The sequence below is a fragment of the Schistocerca gregaria genome, chromosome 3 (assembly GCF_023897955.1).
Source record: "Schistocerca gregaria isolate iqSchGreg1 chromosome 3, iqSchGreg1.2, whole genome shotgun sequence".
Taxonomy (NCBI): domain Eukaryota; kingdom Metazoa; phylum Arthropoda; class Insecta; order Orthoptera; family Acrididae; genus Schistocerca; species Schistocerca gregaria.
Window position 1 is genome coordinate 507695146 of NC_064922.1, and position 24845 is coordinate 507719990.

The 24845-nt window shown below is 42.4% G+C and overlaps 1 protein-coding gene across 3 annotated transcripts in view; it reads left to right on the top strand.

The window, feature by feature from the left end:
• The window catches only part of LOC126356311 (cyclin-dependent kinase 14), a 1047636-nt gene that overhangs the window by 136592 nt on the left and 886199 nt on the right, over positions 1 to 24845 (top strand). Inside the window, exon 2 of one of the 3 annotated variants that reach the window (XM_050007267.1) lies at positions 5266 to 5320. The exons of the other annotated variants lie outside the window; for them this stretch is intronic. Coding sequence (XP_049863224.1) covers positions 5290 to 5320 — 31 coding nt within the window. The 5' untranslated portion in view covers positions 5266 to 5289. The remainder of the gene's footprint in view (positions 1 to 5265; positions 5321 to 24845) is intronic. 3 annotated transcript variants of the gene reach the window in all.

Consider the following 24845-nt stretch of genomic DNA (forward strand, 5'->3'; position numbering starts at 1 on the left):
CAACTCCTTGTTGCCGTCTTTTTTGATTTACGAAAAGCGTATGACACCCCCTGGCAAACATCATATCCTTGCCGCATTAAACGATTGGGGTCTTCAAGGCCCACTCCCGATTTATATCCAGAATTTCCTGTCGCTTCGTGCTTCAGTGTCCAAGTTAGTGCCTCTCATAATTCCCCCTATATCCAGGAGAATGGGGTCCCGCAGGGCTCTGTATTGAGTGTATCTCTATTTTTAGTGGCCATTAACGGTCTAGCAGCAGCTGTAGGGCCGTCCGTCTCACCCTCTGTGTATGCAGACGATTTCTGTATTTCATACTGCTCCACCAGTACTTGTGTTGTTGAACGGTGCCTACAGGGAGCCATCCACAAGGCGCAGTCATGGGCTCTAGCCCACGTTCGTCCGCAAAGTCGTGTGTTGTGCACTACTGTCGGCGTCGTACCGTTCATCCGGAACCAGAACTTTACTTACTGACGATCCCCTCGCTGTAGTGGAGACGCATCGATTTTTAGGACTGGTTTTCTACGTCCAGTTGACTTGGCTTCTTCACCGTCGTCAGCTTAAGCAGAAGTCCTGGCAGCACCTCAGTGCCCTCCGCTGTCTGAGCAAAACCAACTGGGGTGCAGATAGCTCTACGCTGCTGCAACTGTACAGAGCCCATGATTAATCCCGCCTTGATTATGGGAGTCTGGTTTATGGCTCTGCGGCGCCGTCAGCATTGTGTATACTCTACCAGTGCACCATAGTGGCGTTCGACTAGCGACGGGAGCTTTTAGGACGGGTCCGGTGACCAGCGTCCTGGCAGAGGCCGGAGGGCAGGCGTGCGCAACTGCCGGACAGTAACGTTGCACCCGTTCGTAGTTCACCTGCACATCCGAATTACTGTCTCCTTTTCCCACCCACTGCGGTTCATCTCCCGTACTGACGGCCCAGGTCAGGGCTTACAATCGCAGTTCGCGTCCGATCCCTTCAATCAGAACCGGAGTCCTTGCCTTTACCACCTATACTCGAGGTCCATCAGCATATAGCTCCGTGGTGTACACCTAGGCCGCAGCTTCGCCTTGACCTTTCACATGGCCCAAGGACTCAGTTCACCCCGTGGCTGTCCGCTGTCACTTCCTCTCGATTCTTGTTATGTACCGAGGCCATGAAGTGGTGTACACCGACGGCTCAATGGCTGATTGTCACGTCGGTTTCGTGTATGTCCATGAAGGACATATTGTGTAGCATTCCTTGCCCAATGCCTGAAGTGTTTTCACTGCAGAGCTGGTGGCTATATCACGTGCTTTTGAGCACATCCGTTCCTACCCTGGGGAGTCGTTTCTTCTTTGTACTGACTCTTTGAGCAACCTACAAGCTATCGACTAGTGCTACCCTCGTCACCCTTTGTTAGCGACCATGCAGGAGTGCATCTATGCCGTGAAACGGTCCCGTCGTTCGGTGGTGTTTGTGTGGACCTTAGGACACGTCGGAATCCCAGGCAACTTGCCAGTATAAAAGAAGGCGAGGAATACTGTGTTGTCAGTAGAGACGTAGAACAGCAGATTATGGCAGATGGCTTTATTTCAACCTTTAGAGGAAAACTAATGAACTGGTTACGATTTTCTCACACGTTCTGTAACGCCATTAGTAACGAAACGGTATTACGTAGCATACGGCCAGAAATGAGCACGAAAGGATAAGCGTTGACACGCTGTTGTTGTTGTTGTTGTTGTTGTCTTCAGTCCTGAGACTGGGTTGATGCAGCTCTCCATGCTACTCTATCCTGTGCAAGCTTCTTCATCTCCCAGTGCCTACTGCAACCTACACCCTTCTGAATCTGCTTAGTGTATTCATCTCTTGGTCTCCCTCTACGATTTTTACCCTCCACGCTGCCCTCCAATACTAAATTGGTGATCCCTTGATGCCTCAGAACATGTCCTACCAACCGATCCCTTCTTCTAGTTAAGTTTTGCCACAAACTTCTCTTCTCCTCAATCTTATTCAATACCTCCTCATTAGTTATATGATGTACCCATCTAATCTTCAGCATTCTTCTGTAGCACCACATTTCTAAAGTTTCTATTCTCTTCTTGTCCAAACTATTTATCGTCCATGTTTCACTTCCATACATGGCTACGCTCCATACAAATACTTTCAGAAACGACTTCCTGACACTTAAATCTATACTCGACGTTAACAAATTTCTCTTCCTCAGTAACGCTTTCCTTGCCATTGCCAGTCTACATTTGATGTCCTCTCTACTTCCACCAACATCAGTTATTTTGCTCCTCAAATAGCAAAATTCCTGTACTACTTTAAGTGTATCATTTGCTAATCTAATTCTCTCAGCATCACCCGACTTAATTCGACTACATTCCATTATCCTCATTTTTTTTTTTTTTGTTGATGTTCATCTTATACCCTCCTTTCAAGACACTGTCCATTCCATTCAACTGCTCTTCCAAGTCCTTTGCTGTCTCTGACAGAATTACAATCTCATCTGCGAAACTCAAAGTTTTTATTTCTTCTCCATGGATTTTAATACCTACTCCGAATTTTTCTTTTGTTTCCTTCACTGCTTGCTCAATATACAGATTGAATAACATCGGGGAGAGGCTACAACCCTGTCTCACTCTCTTCCCAACCCTCCACACCAGTAATGAGAGTCGAGGGGCACGAAAGGGAAGCAGTGGTTGGGAAGGGAATTAGACAGGATTGGCACAATATTAGGAAAAAATGTTATTGCCATACCAGATAATGTTATAGATTTTCACATTAAATAAAGGATTTGGAAATTGTTGACTAAAGCCCGGGAAACGTGACCAAAAATCGAATGAAAAACAGGCAACTTAATCGTGCTGAAACAAGGCGAATTTAGAAATGTTTTGTAAGCGTATACTACGTGTTACAATAATAATCATACGGTACATTAGCGTGCCTTCTCAAAGCGGATGAGTGACGCTGAGTCCGACTCGTCTGCCACTGATGCTTTCACATCTGACCTATTCCAGCGCCGGCCGTTAAGAAGATTACGACTGCCGCCAGTAATCCGTGCGGACCGCAGCTCAGAGGGTTCCTGCGGTCACCACTGTTGCTATTACTTCTTCTCTGGAGGGCAACAAACACTTGACAGCGTCACGTTTTCTGTCACGAGAGCGCAGCATTTCAGGGATAGCGATTACTTCATTTTGGTGTAGGATCTATCTTCGAGTGTAGCTATGATTCTCGAAAGGAGAAGCGTAGAAGGAATCTGTGTTCATTTAAGGGGAGAGGCCTCATGTATAGATAAGAAAGACGCGATACTTGCGTACCGTAGTCATTGTATCACATATCAAAACTGTCCACACCTTTGCGGAACTTTGTAACGTTAAATATCCATTTGACTTTCTTTGAATCGTTGTCTGCATATATGTCGTGGAGTATCTAATAAAGCATTTTTAATGTAGTTACTCTGAGCTATTTCGTCGACCTTTATAGAGTGTCACGTTTTTGTGGGTATTTAGATTTACTGTTTGTTTCGTAGAAGAGGTAGCAGTTATCCGTTCATTGTCACTTTTTAGCTGTACCAAAGCTATTCGCATTAATTTAATCAAGGAATTAAATAAATGTAGTGGGTATTTCCAAAATTTATAATAGGATAGTTGTGCTCAGCTTGTATATTTAATTGGAAGGTGTATTTATAATTTGTAATTGCAATTCACGGTGCATACTTAAAGATGAAGTCACAAAATAACCCAGGAAAGGAAATAGGAGTAATCCGGTGAATTACAGATCCCATCATTAACGTGGATTTGCAATGAGATTTTGGAACATACACAGTGCTCAAACATTACGAATCACTTCGAAGAGAACGACTTGTTGACGAACACACATAGTCTCAGAAAATATCGTTCTTGTGAAACTGAACTAGGTGTGTATTCTCAGAAAGTAATGATCGCTAATGACGGGGGATATCAAATTTATTCTTGAGTTTTAGATTTCCAGCAGGCTTTCGACACCGTTCCTCACAAGGGGCATCTAATCAAACTGCGTGGGTGTGGAGTATGGTCCCTGTTGTGTGACTGGAGTCGTGATTTCCTGTCAGGAATGTCACAGTTCAAAATAATTTACGGAAGTCATAGAGTAAAACAGAAATAATGCCTGACGTGTTCCCTAAGGAAGTGTTGTAGGTCCTCTGTTGTTCCTGATTACTACAGAAACGATTTAAAAGACAACCCGAGCAGCCCTCGTAAATTGTTTGTAGATGAGGCTGTCATATTAAGACATCAGATTATCAAAACAAATTGCAAAATGGTTAAGACAAGATATCCGTAAGGTGCAAAAAGTGGCAGATTGATTCTAAACCATGAGAAGTGTGACCTCATACACGTGAGCACTAAAAAGAATTTGCTAAATTTCACTTACACGACAAATCACACACATCTGAATGCTGTAAACTGAGCTAAATACTTGGGGATTACAGTTATTCATAACTTAAATTGGAACGATCACGTAGATAATGTTGTGGTCAAAGCAAGCCAAAGACTGCGGTTTATTGACAGAAAACTTAGAAAATGTAACGGATCTACCGGAGAGACTGCTTACACTACACTTGTCCGCCCTCTTCTGGAGTATTACTGTGCGGTGTGGGATCCGCATTAGATAGGATTGGGGGGGCGGGCATCGAAAAAGTTCAAAAAGAACAGCTCATTTTATATTACGAAATAGTGGAGAGAGTGCCACGGACGTAATACACGAAATGAGTTGGCAGTCATTAAAACAAAGGCGTTTTTCACTGCGACAGGACCTTCTCATGAAATTTCAATCACCGGCTGTCTCCTCAGAGTGTGAAATTATTTTGTTGGTGCCTTCCTACCTTGGGAGAGATGATCATCATAATAAAATAAGAGAAATCAGATATCTCAACGGAAAGATCTAAGTGTTCGTTTTCCCCGCGCGCTGTTCGAGAGTGCAGTTAGAGGTTGTTTCATGAACTGTCTGACGGCACTTGATTGTGAATTTCAGAGTAATCATGTAACGGTAGATGTTTGTCAGGACATATTATTTCGACGAACGTTATTTTTTTTTCTCACATGTTATTCTTTCGCTTCGTATTTCATCGAATATGATGATTTTGTCTTTTATGAAATTGTTCGATTGTAAGCGTTACAGACCGTTTTGACTCATTGTTCTTTGAATATTCATTTTTCGTATTGAATTCAGGCAGTTATATGTAATAACGACTGTTTCTAACTAAATTAATTTGTTGAAATTAATTGCACTTAACTGTTTTTCTTTCCTTTACAGGTATGTTCGTACACTAAGTAAACAATGTCAAAGGACGCGGACTCAGCTGTGCCTGGTATGTGTTTCTTATATTTGTGCATAATCTGTTGATAATATTTTACTTTCTGTAGGATGTGTAGAGTATGTGTATATGGCACTTTTCTTTCATGTCAAATTAGAAGTATGTGGCAAATCAATTTTCAATTCATGGCTATAAAATACTGATTTTCTTGCAATAAGGAAGTTGCATTTTCTTTTTGTATTTTTTTACTGTGTGGCTTTTACATGGCTTAAACATTTTTTAATTTACTGAGCAACCTTCAAATTAATGCACAGCAAAAGTCATTTTTTCTAATTTCATATTTCTGCTTGATAGAATATACTTGTTAAGGAAATCATCTCATTGAAACAATACTTATTATGAGCGCAAATCTTTTTTACTATATCACTTTGTTTTATCTATGTTAAACCTGAATGACTCAAACCAATTCTGGCGAAAGGCGGTGTAACTTTTAAATCATTACCATTGATATAGAGCGCATTATTGGCTCAGTGCTTTGGCATCGCGCTACCTAAGAACTCACAAGTAGGAAGATCGAGACCTGTTTGGTTCTAAGCTTATTTCTTCCTCGTGGTGAACATCAAGCTGTGGCACGGCTGTGCGTTGGTGGAGTGAGGAGGGGTGGGGGGAGGGTCACATGGCGACTCGTATTCCACTTCAAGCCATAAGAGGAGTTCTTAGACACCCACTAAAGCAGTACGGTGTTGGAATGCACCATCCAGCCAGTTTACTATTACAATATTAACGACTTTTGATGAAATACTGAGTGATGTTCTCTACCCTCACTCCAAAAGGTATTTCACATTTCTCTTTTCGATGTCACAAACTACTTTCTCCGTTACATAAAATCACATGATAGCGAGGTTGAATGTTTCGTCTAAAGAAACTTATTAGTTATCACTTTAAGTTGGAAACCTTCAACGCAGTTGGCGCACACCCTATTTTTTGGTACGTTTCATAAGGTGGATAGTTAAAAGTTAGCAGTTAACGTTGAATTGTGGTAACACACATTGTCATCGTATCGGTAACATATGCCGGTACATAATTAGAAAAAAAACATCTTTGTGACTAATTCAGGTGGTTTAAATGTACGTCAATAGCACTTAAAGAAATCGACAAAGAGGATGGACTATTTTATGGTTATAGTTATGGCGTGTTCAAAGGAAATAAATACTTGTAGAATAATGGTTCTCACGAACGTGTTATAATAGGACTTGATTTCCTGTCGTAGTATGAGCAAGCAGAATGCGTGAACGGCAAAGCAGCAGCGCATCCCGAAAACACTTACAGTGTAATACACCCAGAACGACAGAATTATTAATTCTTCACTCTTCGTTTGTGGCTACACCCGCAGTGACACTCTCAATCACACGACTTCGTCTAGGGTGCCTCACCCTCTTATGTAGTATATTTATTTTTCGACGTTATGGCATAATTATGGCGACGAAAGCTTTTTTCTCAAGTTCCTGTATTTTTAGTGATATTTATTCTTGGTATTACTCCGTTTTTGTCACTGGTGCAAATAAGCATCTTACTCGTGTAAACATTAGATTAGCCTTTGAAGGGATACTAATTTCATATTTTCTTGTCAGTCAGTGGATATACAGGGATAAGCCGAATTTCAGCATCAAAATTTCGGTTATTCTGGGATATTTTCTGTGCATTTCGGTATGAGGGGCCCGTAGTCTCCGGACCTGTATTACACTGGCGCTTGGTGTTCGCAACAATACGCCCATTTTATTCTACACCGTCAGTCTTGCATTCACTCGTCGGTGGTGATTTTTTTTTTTTTTACAATTCTACGTTAACAGTGATGGACAGCAATGTGGATAAGTTGATTACTGAACAGTTGGTCGACGTGCGCCTTGATCGTTGGCTCAGTGAATGCTGTGGGAGGGTGGCACGTCGGCGCTGAGCCGCGTCGTTCCCGCAGCAACGGCAACCACATTGCAGTAGTTTCGCATATGTCGGAGGGTTGTTTCCTTACTGTTTTTTGTATTGTACGTTCTGGTGGTTGCATATTACAGGCTGTCTCACTGTTTTGAAGGTATTTTTACAGAAACAAAGGAAATGAGGTAAGAAACCGAATAAATCATAATTGTAATGCTACTATGTAACAAGCTATCGTAGACCACTGGTCCCTTATAACAAAATACTCATAAAATATTCCTAAAGAATCTCCGAAATTTTGTCTATGAACTTAGAGTTCACTTTGTGAAGTACACGATGTGGCAAGAATACGTGGGGATCGGAACACACTGCATTAATGTTGTTTATAGAGTTTTAAGATTTTCCATTTGTTCCGGATTTATCTGGTTTGTCATCTAATTTTGGTACTCCTTTTTTTTCTTTCCGTGGACTCACTAATAATATTTTTTTTAAGTTCGTGTTCGTGCCAATACTTCCCTGAATTCCAAAAGAACATAAACGCAAGGGAACCATAACTTGGTTGTTTGCATGCCTGTACGTTTAATGAATGTTCATGGTGGTTACAGATATGTGTTGGTAACACAACCAATCAATTCTTGAGAATAACTGCATAACTATTTGCGTCAGACTAGTCTGCGCTTGGAGCTGGCGTTTTGCCATTAATCTGGTTGAGACTCTCCGGTACAGTTGGTGACTTCGAGATTACAACAGGTTGTTTTCTGCGGACATCTTTAGTGATTAAACATTTATTGTATTACAAAAAGTTTTATTTAATCGTATCTCTTACTACACATAACTTCCTCACATGAACATTAAAATCCCTAAAATGTACTTCCGGAAAACGTATTTACGTCCGTGTGTCATTTCTACCGTAGAAGGTGATCGGTTTGATCAGTTTTGTGAGATAGGCGTAGGTAACAGTGTACGAGGGAGAGAGAGAGAGAGAGAGAGAGAGAGAGAGAGAGAGAATACTTCCTCCTCCTCATTCTCGCCGAGTCGCAGCAACAATCACTGTCGCTTCCTTTCCGCATGTCATAGGCAGGGCTACACGCACAGACTGCTGCAGCCACAAACTATTGTTGCATATTGTCAGTATTACCATTGTCCGTTCACCTGTAGAGAGAAGGAGACGAATTTCCGATTCAGTGATTGTCTTGGTAGACCAACTGAGTACACATTCTCGTATTTTCACCACCAGTATCGGACAAGGCAATTTAGGTATCAGCATAATAGAGTGGCTGTTTTAATTTGTTTTAGAATCAGCGAAAGTGTAACTGGAGATTCGCACAATACCCCCTCCCCCAAATAGAAAACTGAAATGTAAACACACTGAATTGTATCTGAAGATGGGGAAAATACGTTTCTTTGGTAAACCGGGATCGAACGAATATCGGGCATTTTGTGTTTCATGCAGAAAGGATTTTACCATTTCTCACGAAAGACAAAACGAGTTGCGTCAACACGCACAATGTAAGGGTCATGCATTAAAAGAAATATGTAGTGATGAATCAAAGAAACTGCAGAATTACTTCGCTTGTAGAAAGAATATAGCGGAACATCAATGTCGCTTCAAGTGAACTGGCATTAGTGTGACGTGCAGTGAAAAACAGTCACAGTTACTGCAGTTTGGATGGCGGAAATTAGCTCGTTTCACACATTTTCGAAGATTCTGTTACGGCTTCAAAAATTTCTTGTGGACTAACTAAAGGGGAAATGTTGGAGAAGAACGTACTGCTTCTTAAAAGTAATGGATTTTTAGACGTTTTAAGAGGCTCAGAAAACCTCAATTTTTTTTTCATTTGCAACAGAAGGATGGTCCCCGTTTGCATTCGCTATTTTGACCTCTTTAAAGGAGTAAAAACCAAACTTTTGAGTTTCATTGAAAATCGGTGGTCGGCAATGAAAACATGGCAACTCCATCTGTCTGCGGGAACCTCGTAATTCCAGTAACCAGCAACTCCATGATTAAATACAGGTTAGAAAGTGCATGGATTTCTGTAATATATCAATAACTATACTTCTAATATATGGTTACACATGTAGCATCTTTATCTGTATCACTTCGTATTGTTTTTTAAGAAACCAGTTTACTTCGCGTGTAAAATTTTAACTAATCGATGTAATGAGATTTTCATTGCTCACCATCGAAATGCTGATGAAACCTCTTCTGGAGCAACTGATTGCCTTTGTGAAGTTCAGTTATCCACAAGTTGGGTGTAAATAAGGTTTCTTTGTACGGTGCTGATAATACAAGCGTCAATCACTTCTCAATAAGAATAAAGATATAAAGGTGAACTGCATTAATCATGCACTTCCCTCTGCAGTTAATCATGCAAGTGGTAAATTAATTATCGATGTGCAAAGCATAGTTCTAAAAATTTGTAATCATTCCACGCTTTCTGCAAAAAGAAGAGAGGAATTGAAATCTTTTTTTTTCCATTTCGTGGAGCTGGAATGTACAGAGATAGTGAGACAAGTCCTCACAAGATGGCTTTCTTTGACAACAGCTGTGAACAGGATTCTTCTGCACTGTATGCCATCAAGAGCTATTTCCAAGGTACTGATGAGTGTCCAAAATCTTTGAGGTCAGTATTTCTAAATGAAAACTCTGAGCAGGATATCATGCCAGAAATATACCTCCATTTTGTCAGCAATGTTAGGAATCTTTTGGATACAGTTAAGAGAACATTAGAAGGTTGTCATTTGAGTGTCTTGGAGACTTATTTACAAAAGAAATTTCATCGCCAAATGGATTTTACTGTGTTCTACGTCAGTATCTGGAAAAAAGATATTACCGCCAGTAATCGATATGGAAGCAAGCTGGTTTTTTCTTGGAGAATGAAATTGAATGTGAAGTATTTGAAACTGCAGTGGAAATTCGTAACGTGAGAGATCACGTTTGTATTGATAACTTGCATAAAGAATTCTCTGAAATAAAAACTAACTTGCTTGAAAGTGTGAACGACGACGCTAGTGATGTATCGAAGTGTTTACGTTCCTTTTCAGCTGTACAAGAACGTAAAGTGCTGTATATGTATAAAATAGTGGGATTCTTGTTCAGTATGGCAGCATCTAATGCTGTTGTGGAAAATAGGTTCTCATTAATGAATAACAAGCGGAATGAGTTAAGAAGTAATGTAGTACAGAACTGATCGACACATTGTTCCAAATTACGGTGAGTTTTAATCAGTCATGTAAAGAATTTTTTTAATACGTATATGGAGATCTTGCGTTTTTGAAACATGTGAAAACATCTAAAAAACATCATTAGAGGTTAGGTGAATTTGTATAAGTGTTTTTCGTATTTGTAAATAAATCTCATTATTATAATACAAGGTGATAATTACACTGTACAACAAAAATAAACTTTCTCAGTTACAGAGAGAAAACATGGTGGACGTAACTAATTTGGACTTGCTGAATCTAAAAATTCAGTTAGATTTTCGCCATCACCCTCCATTTTTTTTTATTTAACGGAGGTTTTTAAAGGCCTGTGTTTAAAAACAGAGACTAAGGTGGTCTACTGGTCTACTCTAAATTTAGACAATATTTAGACAATATATAACATACTTAATGCCATAAAACTATCTTACTCTAGTGTCCTGGACCTAATGTACATTTTTACAAGAAAAATTGCAAGATTCATTTGCTCGATGATGATGTTGATGGTGGAGGGTTGAGTCTTTTTGATGACAACTTCCTTCTGTGGGATATATATATTCCACGCTTCAAAAATCGAAGTTCTTATCCTGCATTAACTTCCTAATTTGTGGCCCAATAAAAATTCCCTCTTTCAAATTGTCGTCACTTAATTCAGGGAACATTAGCATTTTTGTCCATTTCCTTGACAAAATTCTTCATAAGGCCGAACTTAAATTGCAGTGGGGGGAAGAAAATATTTTGAGAATCCACCAAAGGTACACATTTCACATTTACCCCTCCCTCAAGCCAATTTCTTTTGTGGTGGCTACTGTTTAGCTGTATAATGGTTATCTGTTGCACGGCTGCCGCAAAGACAAAGGAATATTTTGTGGAACCACTATGGAGGCCAATTAGTAAACCAATCACCACATATTTTCCTATTTTCTTCAAACTGATCCTAGAAGATAGATTAAAGAAAGGCAAACCTACGTTTCTAGCATTTGTAGACGTAGAGAAAGCTTTTGATAATGTTCGTTGGAATACTCTTTCAAATTCTGAAGGTGGCAAGGGTCAAATACAGGGAGCGAAAGGCTATTTACATTATGTACAGTAACCAGATGGCAATTACAAGAGTCGAGGGACATGAAAGGGAAGCATTGTTTGGGAAGGTAGTGAAAGAGGGTTGTAGCTTATCCCCCGTGTTATTCAATCTGTATATTGACAAGCAGTAAAGGAAACAAAAGAAAAATTTGGAGTAGGAATTAAAATCCATGGAGAAGAAATAAAAACTTCGAGGTTTGCCGATGACATTGTTATTCTGTCAGAGACAGCAAAGGGCCTGGAAGAGCAGCTGAACGGAGTGCCGCAGGGAAGTGGGATAGGATCGCTGTTATTTTTTCTATACATAAATGATCTGGCTTACAGGGTCGGCAACAGTTGTATGGATGTTTGCTGACGGTGCTGGGGTGTATGGGAAAGAGTCTTTGTTTAGTGATTTTAGGAGGATACAAGATGACCTAGAAAAAATTTCTCGTTGGTGTGCTGATTGGAAGCTGGCTCTTAAAGTAGAAAAATGTAAGTTACCGCAGTTAAGTAGGGAAAAAAACCTGTAACGGTGAATTATTAGGGTTTTGCTTGACTCAGTCACGTCTTTTAAGTATCTGGGCGTAACGATGCAAAGCGATATGAAATGGAATCAGCTTGTAAGAATTGTAGTAGGGAAGGCGAATTGTCGACTTGGGTATATTGGGTAGTGTTGATACGCAGTTTCCTGCTGCGGTTCAACATCCCCTGTAAGAACTAAAAGCCACGGCCTGATAACTCTGCAGTGGAATGTGGTGACAATGGACTCGCAAACGGAATAGGTTTTTAATCTTTGTGCATTCATCCACATCTAGCTTTTCTGTGATATCTCTAATAGTTCATACAATTCCGAAATGGTTACTTATACACTGAAACGCCAAAGAAACTGGTATAGACTTTCGTATTCAAATACAGAGATATGTAAACAGGCAGAACACGGCACTGCGATCGGCAACGCCTATCTAAAACAGATGTCCGGCGCAGTTGTTAGATCGGTTACTGCTGCCACAGTGGCAGGCTATCTAGATTTAAATGAATCTGAACGTGGTGTTATACTCGGCGCACGAGCGATGGGGCACAGCACCTCCGAGGTGGCGAAAGTAGGATTTACCCGTACGATCATTTCACAACTGTACCGTGAATAGCAGGAATCCGGTAGAACATCAGATCTCCGACAACTATGGGGCCGGAAAAAGATCCTGCAAGAACGGGACCGACGACTACTGAAGAGAATCGTTCAACGTGACAGATGTGCAACCCATCCACAAATTGCTGCAGATTTCAATGCTGGACCAGTAGCAAATGTCAGCGTGCGAACCATTCAACGAAACATCATCGATATGGGTTTTCAGAGCCGAAGGCCTTCTCTTTAACCTTTGATGACTGCACGCCGCAAAACTTAACGCCTCGCGTGGGCCCGTCAACACCGACATTGAACTATTGATGACTGGAAACACTCTGCCTGGTCGGACGAGTCTCGTTTCAAATTGTTTCGAGCGGATAGACGTGCACGGGTATGAAGACAACCTCATGAATACGTGGAGCCTACATGTCAGTAGGGGACTGTTCAACCTGGTGGAGGCTCTGCAATGGCGTGGGGCAGGTGCAGCTGAAGTGATATGGAACCCCTGATACGTCTAGATATGACTCTGACAGGTGACACGTACGTAAGCATCCTGTCAGATCACCTGTATCCATTCATGTCCATTGCGAATTCCGACGGACTTGGACAATTCCAGCAGGACAGTGCGACATGTCACGAGCCCAGGATTGCTAAAGAGTGGCTCCAGGAACCCTCTTCTGAGTTTAAGCACTTCCGCTGGTCACCGAACACCCCAGACAGGAACATTATTGAGCATATCTGGGATGCCTTACAACGTGCTGTTCAGAAGAGATCTCCACCCCTCGTACACTTACGGATGTATGGACAGTGTTGCAGCATTAATGGTGTAAATTCCCCCCAGCATTACTTGAGGCATTAGTCGCGTCCATGCCACGTCGTGTTGCGGCACGTCTGCGTGCTCGAGATGACCCTACACGATATTAGCCAGGTATACCAATTTCTTTGGCTCTTCAGTGTACAAGAGCACAGCTGATAAAGCTCCCTCGTCCTTGCCCGTTCTGAACTTGGGTCCTGTTTTTAATAACATCGTTGTCGTCGGGATGTTAATTTTTAATATTCCCGTCGCTATACGATACTGTCGATTTCCCAAGAACCAATCATTCAGCGACGTTCGAATACATTCACATGTTGACTCTGCGCTCTTGCTTTCATCGGGGGATACTGGCAATTGTTTCATGTTCCCATCTCAGTTGACAAGTCTTGACTGGCAAGCTGTAATAATACTGACCTTAGTCGCCGCACACTAAAGGGCGTTACTGTATTTACCCGTACCCCAGTTTACTAAAATAATGATATTTCGTCACTGGTAGTCGGGGTCTCCCGGTTAATAATGACATACGATCATTCCATGTATATTTATTTTAGTTCTACATGTGTTCAAAATTTAGGCTCTCTCAGGCCAATATTTTTGTGCGCTAAAGTTTTCGCAAATAGTGGTACATTATGTTGAATGTTGGTGCTGAGATATGAATTTTCAATTCACCGATACATTTCGATGTACAAACAGAACATGTGGAAAGTGTGACAAGACTGCCGGCCTATCAAAAAAGAAAGATTACTGTAATTATTTTTGCTGCTACCCTCCGCCATTCACAATTACTCCGTGTAAGAACAAGAGTAAAGTTTCGAAGTCGCAGAAACTGTGTTTATTTCAAAGCGTAATAGACGTGCAAAGAACAACAGCTTCCCCACTTTCCTGTCTCTTCCAACTCTCTCAAATCGACAGTCGAATTAGCGCAGGACCTCTACACAGAGAGAAAAGTAATGAAAGCACCAATTCTCGAAGTTGAAAGCACCATTGTAAAGGTACAGAAGAATAAAGATTTAGAGCCGCCTCTGTGCAACCAGCGAAACTTCCGTTGCATACTCGAAACTACATGTCAACAAAATGCCCGCCCACATGTCGCCAAGGTTGTTTCGACTACGCTGCGGACGCTTCGTTGCGAAGTCTTCACACGTCTTCCATGCAGTCCAGATCTCTCCCCATGTGATTTCTATATTTTTGGAGCCCTGAAGAAATACGCTCGAAGCCGTAGATTTGCTCCGGTCGAAGAGCTGCACGCGAGACAATCATGGTTCCGAAGGCAACCGCAAACATTTTTCCATCAAAGCATAGACCCTCTTTTCTCACAGTGGGATAAATGTAATAAAATTTATGGAGATTAATTTTGAAATAATACACAATTATTTTCCTTTTTTCCATGTGCCACGTTTTCGTGTAACTGCCTCATATATCACTGAAGCGCAACTGTGGTGCAGCTCTAATGTTTTCATCACACCCCGGAAGACGCCACAATCACCTAAGACATATGACGGCAGCTGAAACTATACAACTATCTGTCACTATTTTAGCAGATGACATAACAGCCGCAATCCTTCTAGTTCACTCTCTATGAAGGAGTGGATTCTACACGTCAGCACTGTGAGATGTCGGCTTAGGGGGCGGGCAGGGAGACCACTCGCTGCCCAATCCGTTATCTTGAATCCGGCGGGGACGGCAAAACATCTCCGTTTCTATCACTAAACTTTAGACACTATATAGATACACAAGGCTGTCATTTTAACTTCTACATAGTGATCTTAGTTGTAGCCTGAATTTTGGTAGGCTAGTTAACCAGAATATATAATAATTCCAATTCCAAAGAAAGCAGGCGTTGACAGATGTGAAAATTACTGAACTATCAGTTTAATAAGTCACGGCAGCAAAATACTAACGCGAATTCTTTACAGACGAATAGAAAAACTAGTAGAAGCCGACCTTGGCGAAGATCAGTTTGGATTCGGTAGACATATTGGAACACGTGAGGCAATACTGACCCTAAGACTTATCTTAGAAGCTAGATTAAGGAAAGGCAAACCTACGTTTCTAGCATTTGTAGATTTAGAGAAAGCTTCTGACAATGTTGACTGGAATACGCTCTTTCAAATTCTGAAGGTGGCATTGGTAAAATACAGGGAGCGAAAGGCTATTTACAATTTGTATAGGAATCAGATGGCAGTTATAAGAGTTGAGGGGCATGAAAGGGAAGCAGTTGTTGGGAAGGGAGTGAGACAGGGTTGTAGCCTCTCCCCGATGTTATTCAATCTGTATATTGAGCAAGCAGTAAAGGAAACAAAAGAAAAATTTGGAGTTGGTATTAAAATCCAGGGAGAAGAAATAAAAACTTTGAGGTTCGCCGATGGCATTGTAATTCTGTCAGAGACAGCAAAGGACTTGGAAGAGTAGTTGAACGGAATGGATAGTGTCTTGAAAGGAGGGTATAAGATGAACATCAACAAAAGCAAAACGAGGATAATGGAATGTAGTCGAATTAAGTCGGGTGATGCTGAGGGAATTAGATTAGAATATGAGACACTTAAAATAGTAAAGGAGTTTTGCTATTTGGGGAGCAAAATAACTGCTGATGGTCGAAGTAGAGAGGATATAAAATGTAGACTGGCAATAGCAAGGAAAGTGTTTCTGAAGAAGAGAAATTTGTTAACATCGAGTATAGATTTACGTGTCAGGAAGTCGTTTCTGAAAGTATTTGTATGGAGTGTGGCCGTGTATGGAAGTGAAACATGGACAATAAATAGTTTGGACAAGAAGAGAATAGAAGCTTTCGAAATGTGGTGCTACAGAAGAATGCTGAAGATGAGATGGGTAGATCACATAACAACAAGGAGGTATTGAATAGAATTGGGGAGGAGTTTGTGGCACAACAAGAAGAAGGGACCGGTTGGAAGGACATGTTCTGAGGCATCAAGGGATCACAAATTTAGCATTAGAGGGCAGCGAGAAGGGTAAAAATCGTAGTAGAGAGAGACCAAGAAATGAATAGACTAAGCAGATTCAGAAGGATGTAGGTTGCAGTAGGCACTGGGAGATGAAGCTTGCACAGGATAGAGTAGGATGTAGAGCTGCATCAAACCAGTCTCAGGACTGAAGACCACAACAATAACAGTTAACCATTCGAGTTCCTAGTACAAAACGAAAGTGATTACTCTTTAAAAAATTGACCAGATACGAGTAGTACTCGTGCACTAAGGGTTCCGTAAAAAATTAATTCTGTGTATAGTCAGTTAATCCATTCCTGGAATCATGAATCTCGACAGTTTTTGCCTTTTATCGACATTGACATTGGTAAGATATCGGTCGAGAGACTGCAAGATTTTCTAGAATGTTTTAATTTCAATAATATAAATGTGACATCAAGTCAGTCAGGGGGCAGGCGGCCATTATTTCAATGCTCAGTAGTTCTTCATTCTGCAGACCGGGTCTCTATGGTAAAAGTCAAACATCGGGCAAGGTATGACTTTATTGCTCATGTCAAGCGTTTCGTAATTTATTCATCATCAAATAGCCAGACTAGTCTGCGAATGTTTGTTTCGTATACATCCTGAAGCGCCTTATCTGCGTGCAGCAGTCGCTCGTCGATATCTGGTGATGGATAAATTCCGAAACACGTCATATACGCAACAAAGTCATTCCTTGCCTGATATTTGACTTTTACTATTGCGACGCATATTGCCTGTATGCAGATGTACTGATGGTTTCAATTTCAAGTGTAACGTCCGATAACAGATGACAAAAGAAATATTTTTTCGTGTGATATAATTACAAGTTAAGTCTTAGGGTTCTTTCGTTTACTTGTACCGTGAAATGTTTCTTTTTGTCAAATTTCATGATTCTGGATCAACGGGCGCCCTGTAAGTTATGTGAGTTTGCGTGTATCGAAGTTTCAGACATAAACGGCGATATCTTTTGATTGCATTGTCTTAGAAGCTTAAATGTTTTAATCGCCAAGGGACCGTTAACCTTAGTGAGTGACATAAATTTCGACTTGATATCTGTAACCGTTCCTGAGAAAAAGGGCTTTTAACAGTCGGACAGATAGATGGACAACAAAGTGACACTATAAAGGCTCCGCTTTTACTGTCTCGCACGCCATGAGGCGGTGGACGGACAAACTATCATTCATTTCAGTTGTTTTACGTTTACTATCATAATCGTCAAGCTCTCGTACATCGTGACAGGGGAAGTGTATGGCAAGACATATGGAGCATATTTCAAATCTTTATGCGTACTAGTATACAGAGGAATGAAACGAGAGGAAGTGGCGAAAAGTGTCACGACAATCCAGTATTGGGACAATTATTACCATCCAGTTTCACGGGGAACAGTATCATTGTAGTGTGCTACATTTCAAACTGTATATGCTGTAACTCATGTACGCCCTTAGGTACAGCGTGGCAACTCAGGAGTCGTAGAAGAAAGCCGAAACTGTCAGTGATACCCGCCAATCCGACCTCCTTGCGATCCGGTTGCTCTTGACCTGTTCCGAGGCTTTGCCGCCACCAGCGGCACCTGTAGGAAGACGCCTTAGCACTGTAACTAGCCTGAACTCAGGTAATAATACATCTTCTGAAGGAAACGGCAGTATGACACTCCATAAAACATCGAAAGTAGCTTAAAACACTGGTTTCCAAACAAAAAAAAGTAAAGTTGGCAGAGACAACGCTAACTCGGAAAAATATTACAGTTTGCTACACACAATAACAGAAAAGTTAAACATGAAAACACGTGTACTGACAAAGAAACGCAACGCGTGCTTAGAGCATGTTATTAAAATGTAGAAAGCGCATGTTCCAGATTGATATATAGGATGTGTAAAGTCACAGCCGAATGCGATTACCCACATAAAAAGGAAGTGTGATGTTGCAAATTATGATGATGTCTTGTGAGTTCCGTAGGAAGTGAGTACTAACGTCGCCACACTCCAAAACTGAGCTGACCGTGGTAAGGCTCTAGGGAGCAGAACTGCGAACGGTAACACGCCTCTGGAGAGCGTCGCAAACATACCCCTAGAAATTATTAATACACTGGTGTGCAAATCATGTGTCACTGCCAAGTACCGTAACATAGCTCTATAGAACTTATACCCTACATAGAAAGAACGGCTACAGTGTAGTGCAAAGAGGTAACAAAGAAATGTCCAATGAGACGAAAAAATGACATCTTCATTAAAGACAATAATTACATTGAAGTCTCCCCTATCCCCTGGGTACACGATTCTTAATAGAATGTGAGATCAACATGAACGGCAGTGCATGCTCTCATGCTGAAAACAAGCTCGATACCGAGTTCTCGTGATAGTCATTCCATTGTTCCACCAGTACGGTTGACGACTGCTGGGTGGTGGTTGGTGCATGTGGACGTGCATGGAATATTTCTCCCCAATGCATCCCATACGGGTTCAGTGGGATTTAAAGCGGGAAAAGGGCAGATCAGTCCATTCGCCGAATATCCCCTCGTTCCAAGAGCTGCTACACCTGCGCAGTCCGATACGATCGCACGTTGTCGTCCATAAAAATTAAGCCCAGGGCCAAATGCAGTCCTGAAAAAATTCACGTGGGGAAAGAGAACTTTTCACAAATACATTGAGCAGTGTATGTTCCGAGTTCAAAGATTTGGACGTTACTACACCGACGCACCATTACCATCTCTTTCCACACCAAACCGACTTTGGACAATGTACGTGGGTGCATTACCTATTCCCATCTCTGCCATACGAGAGTGAATCACTACTTAAACAAATTCTGCTCTCATCCGAGAAAAGCTCTTGACCTCACTGCTCGTTGGTTCAGTCCCTATACTGTGGGCCCATCACAAACGGTGCTGCCGATGCTGGTGTCAGCGGAACAGAACATCCTGGTCGTCGAAAAAAAAAAAACACATGTCGTGCCATGCAACTGTGGAGCAAGAGATTTCACATCTTCCACTCCTTGCTTCCAACTCCCATTGACGTGGGGTCCCTTCTTGGCTGTTGCACAATGTAGCGGTCAACTGCTGACGTAATTGATCATATTCGACCGACCACCACCTCTCCTTCGGGCAGAATGCCTCTGGTTCCGAAGGCCCCCCATGTACATCAAAGAACGCTGTGAGCAATACCAGACTCCAGGGCTTCACGGGTCTGACTACGTCCTTCTCCCAGTTTCCCGATGATTCTACATCTACATCCATATTCCGCAAGCCACCTGACGGTGTGTGGCGGAGAGTACCCTGAGTACCTCTATCGGTTCTCCCTTCTATTCCAGTCTCGTATTGTACGTGGAAAGAAGGATTGTCGGTATGCTTCTGTGTGGGCTCTAATCTCTCTGATTTTATCCTCATGGTCTCTTCGCGAGATATACGTAGGAGGGAGCAATATACTGCTTGACTCTTCGGTGAAGGTATGTTCTCGGAGTTTTAACAAAAGCCCGTACCGAGCTACTGAGCGTCTCTCCTGCAGAGTCTTCCACTGGAGTTTATCTATCATCTCCGTAACGCTTTCGCAATTACTAAATGATCCTGTAACGAAGCGCGCTGCTCTCCGTTGGATCTTCTCTCTCTCTTCTATCAAACCTACCTGGTACGGATCCCACACTGCTGAGCAGTATTCAAGCATTGGGCGAACAAGCGTACTGTAACCTACTTCCTTTGTTGTCGGATTGCATTTCCTTAGGATTCTTCCAGTGAATCTCAGTCTGGCATCTGCTTTACCGACGATCAACTTTATATGATCGTTCCATTTCAAATCACTCCTAATGCGTACTCCCAGATAATTTATGGAATTAACTGCTTCCTGTTGCTGACCTGCTATTTTGTATCTAAATGATAAGGGATCTATCTTTCTATGTATTCGCAGCACATTACACTTGTCTACATTGAGATTCAATTGCCATTCCGTGCACCATGCGTCAATTCGCTGCAGATCCTCCTGCATTTCAGTACAAGTTTCCATTGTTGCAACCTCTCGATACACCACAGCATCATCTGCAAAAAGCCTCAGTGAACTTCGGATGTCATCCACCAGGTCATTTATGTATATTGGGAATAGCAACGGTCCTATGACACTCCCCTGCGGCACACCTGAAATCACTCTTACTTCGGAAGACTTCTCTCCATTGAGAATGACATGCTGCGTTCTGTTATCTAGGAACTCCTCAATCCAATCACACAATTGATCTGATAGTCCGTATGCTCTTACTTTGTTCATTAAACGACTGTGGGGAACTGTGTCAAAGGCCTTGCGGAAGTCAAGAAACACGGCATCTACCTGTGAACCCGTGTCTAAGGCCCTCTGAGTCTCGTGGACGAATAGCGCGAGCTGGGTTTCACACGACCGTCTTTTTCGAAACCCATGCTGATTCCTACAGAGTAGATTTCTAGTCTCCAGAAAAGACATTATTCTCGAACATAATACGTGTTCCAAAATTCTACAACTGATCGACGTTAGAGATATAGGTCTATAGTTCTGCACATCTGTTCGACGTCCCTTCTTGAAAACGGGGATGACCTGTGCCCTTTTCCAATCCTTTGGAACGCTTCGCTCTTCTAGAGACCTACGGTACACCGCTGCAAGAAGGGGGGCAAGTTCCTTCGCGTACTCTGTGTAAAATCGAACTAGTATCCCATCAGCACCAGCGGCCTTTCCTCTTTTGAGCTATTTTAATTGTTTCTCTATCCCTCTGTCGTCTACTTCGATATCTACCATTTTGTCAACTGTGCGACAATCTAGAGAAGGAAGCACAGTGCAGTCTTCCTCTGTGAAACAGCTTTGGAAGAAGACATTTAGTAATTTGGCCTTTAGTCTGTCATCCTCTGTTTCAGTACCATTTTGGTCACAGAGTGTCTGGACATTTTGTTTTGATCCACCTACCGCTTTGACATAGGACCAAAATTTCTTAGGATTTTCTGCCAAGTCAGTACATAGAACTTTACTTTCGAATTCATTGAAAGCCTCTCGCATAGCCCTCCTCACACTACATTTCGCTTCGCGTAATTTTTGTTTGTCTGCAAGGCTTTGGCTATGTTTATGTTTGCTGTGAAGTTCCCTTTGCTTCCGCAGCAGTTTTCTAACTCGGTTGTTGTACCACGGTGGCTCTTTCCCATCTCTTACGATCTTGCTTGGCACATACTCATCTAACGCATATTGTACCATGGTTTTGAACTTTGTCCACTGATCCTCAACACTATCTGAACTTCAGACAAAACTTTTGTGTTGAGCCGTCAGGTACTCTGTAATCTGCATTTTGTCACTTTTGCTAAACAGAAAAATCTTCCTACCTTTTTTAATATTTCTATTTTCGGCTGAAATCATCGATGCAGTAACCGCTTTATGATCGCTGATTCCCTGTTCTGCATTAACTGATTCAAATAGTTCTGGTCTGTTTGTCACCAGAAGGTCTAATATGTTACCGCCACGAGTCGGTTTTCTGTTTAACTGCTCAAGGTAGTTTTCAGATAAAGGACTTAAAAATATTTCACTGGATTCTTTGTCCCTGCCACCCGTTATGAATGTTTGAGTCTCCCAGTCTATATCCGGCAAATTAAAATCTCCACTCAGAACTATAACATGGTGGGGAAATCTACTCGAAATATTTTCCAAATTATTCTTCAGGTGCTGAGCCACAACAGCTGCTGAGCCCGGGGGCCTAGAGACATCCAATTACCATGTCTGAGCCTGCTTTAACCGTGACCTTCACCCAAATCATTTCACAATTCGAATCTCCGTCAATTTCCTTCGATACTATTGCACTTCTTATCGCTATAAACACGCCTCCCCCTTCACTGTCCAGCCTATCTCTGCGGTATACATTCCAATCATAGTTTAGGATTTCATTACTGTTTACGTCTGGTTTCAGCCAACTTTCTGTTCCTAGTACTATATGGGCGTTGTGACCGTTTATTAATGAGAGCAGTTCTGGGACCTTTCTATAGACGCTCCTGCAGTTTACTATTAGCACATTAATATTGTTATTCCGTGTTGCATTTTGCCTACTCCTGCCTTGCCGCGTCTCAGGAGGCGTCTTGTCGGGCCTAGGGAGGGAATTCTCTAACCTAAAAAAAACCCATGTGCACTCCACACGTACTCCGCTACCCTCGTAGCCGCTTCCGGCGTGTAGTGTACGCCTGACCTATTCAGGGGGACCCTACATTTCTCCACGCGATAGCGGAGGTCGAGAAATTTGCACCCCAGCTCTCCGCAGAATCGTCTGAGCCTCTGGTTTAAGCCTTCCACTCGGCTCCAAACCAGAGGCCCGCGATTGGTTCTGGGAACGATACTACAAATAGTTAGCTCTGATTCCACCCCGCGAGCGAGGCTTTCCGCCTTCACCAACTCCGCCAACCGCCTGTACGAACTGAGGATGACTTCTGAACCCAGACGGCAGGAGTCATTGGTGCCGACATGAGCAACAATTTGCAGTCGGGTGCACCCAGTGCTCTATCGCCGCCGGTAGGGCCTCCTCCACATCTCGGTTGAGACCCCCCGACAAGCAGACAGAGTGAACACTGGCCTTCTTCCCCGACCTTTCCGCTATTTCCCTAAGGGGCTCCATCACCCGCCTAACGTTGTAGCTCCCAATAACTAATAAACCCCTCCCCCCGTGTGCCTGCTCGGACCTTGCTGAAGGAGTGGCCACATGTCCACTCACAGGCAGAGCGGGCGATGCCACACGGCCAGCCTCCACATTGACCCTCCGCCTCGTGCGCCGCGAACGCCGCTGAACCTGCCACTCCCCTTGGGGAGAGGGTGGCCCAACCGCGCCCGGTACCCGCGAAGATGTCTTCCCTGAATGAAGTCATCCAAATATCTCCGGGTTGTGTTGTACCGAAGAACACCATCAGAATACACCGTAACTGCTCGCTTAATGGTACACACTTTATTTTCCCGTTCCTTCAACAGCCTCGTGTTGCGGGGCCAGCCCCATTTGGCGCTGTAGGCACGCTGATCCCATAACGTGTGAGGTCCAGATTTCTGTGTACGACTGGTAGACTCAGGCAACGTGCTCCCGCACTTTCACTCATTTCCACAGAATTGTTAAAATGTTATGTTTGTTTGTCTATCTTGTCCTTACTGTTGCAGACTAATGTATATTGTGCACCTAGGTAGGGATTGGCAACTTTTTGTTCCTGTGGGCCGCCTATAAGGACTTGAAAATCATGTGGGCCTCATATGTTTCCAATTTAGTATGTTAAAGGTGTTGGATAAATAATAAGTGAAAGCTAAACAACCTATTTATTTTGCTAGTAACGTTGTTAGATATAAGTATAAAATGAAACATGTACACTAATGTAGTTAAAGAAACAAATGGAACGTATTTAACGCTAGATTACTAAACCCTCGTAAAACTTACAAATGTTGTAGGGCATAAAACAGGACATTTGGTATGTATCATACTATTGGAGATATAATAATGGTAATACCTAACGCATAACTTATAAATTATGACTACCTTTGAAAAAAATGTGGAGTAGTGAACTTAACGATACCTTAATAGCAATTTAATATTTTCTCCGCTTAATGTACAAGGGTTAAAGAAGGAAAAAATTAAGAACAACGTATGAACAACACTGGCAAGGTTCTTGACATCTCGCATAAATATGATAAGATGTACATAAGCATTGCATTAATGAATAAAGTTCCTTGGCGGTTTTGCCTCTCCTTAATGGAGGGGTTAGGCACTAGGAGTGTTCCATTTCCACATCGTTATCCTGTTTAACACTTCGCTTATTGCACTGACACAAGGCCGTACGCTCCACAGCGAATGGCTCCATATCTGTCGTTACATTGATGTTTGATGGATTATGGAGGGTTCCAGTTAACTGTATTTTACAAGAGAAGCTGGCACTCTTTGTTTGCGGGATCGGTTCTCTTGTGGTACCTAGCAGGACGAGATTAGTGTTCTACGTTCTGTCGATAACCAGATCACTAGAGACGGAGCACAAGCTCGGATTAGGAAAAGATGGTGAAGCAAATCGGTCGTGCCATTTTCAGAGGAAACATCCCGGCATAATCTACATCAGGATGACGGCCATCCTCCCGGATGCGGCTCCAGTGTGCTAACCACTGCGCCACCTCGCTCGATTGCTGTGTACCTGCTAGGAGGGCCGACTCAGAAGCTACATTCTGTGAGCAGCGTTGATGAGTGGAGCGCACAAGTGATTGGTCAGTTCCCATGAATACCATCCTCATGTAGCCTGCTGTTCATTTTACTCCATAATGTTAGACGTCCAGATGCAAAGCCAGACCATACGTGGGATAGTGTATTCCTTCGAGAGCTGATTCGGTCATTGCCGCGCCTTAGCCCTATGTTCACCTTTGATTGAACCTGTGGCTACTGATCTGCGGCAACTACTTTATTATAACTGAAGAACACGCATTTCATGAGCTGATCACTTCCGAGTTGAACCTCCCTCCTTTCTGCCATCAGAGCAACGTTGTAATAGTAAATAAA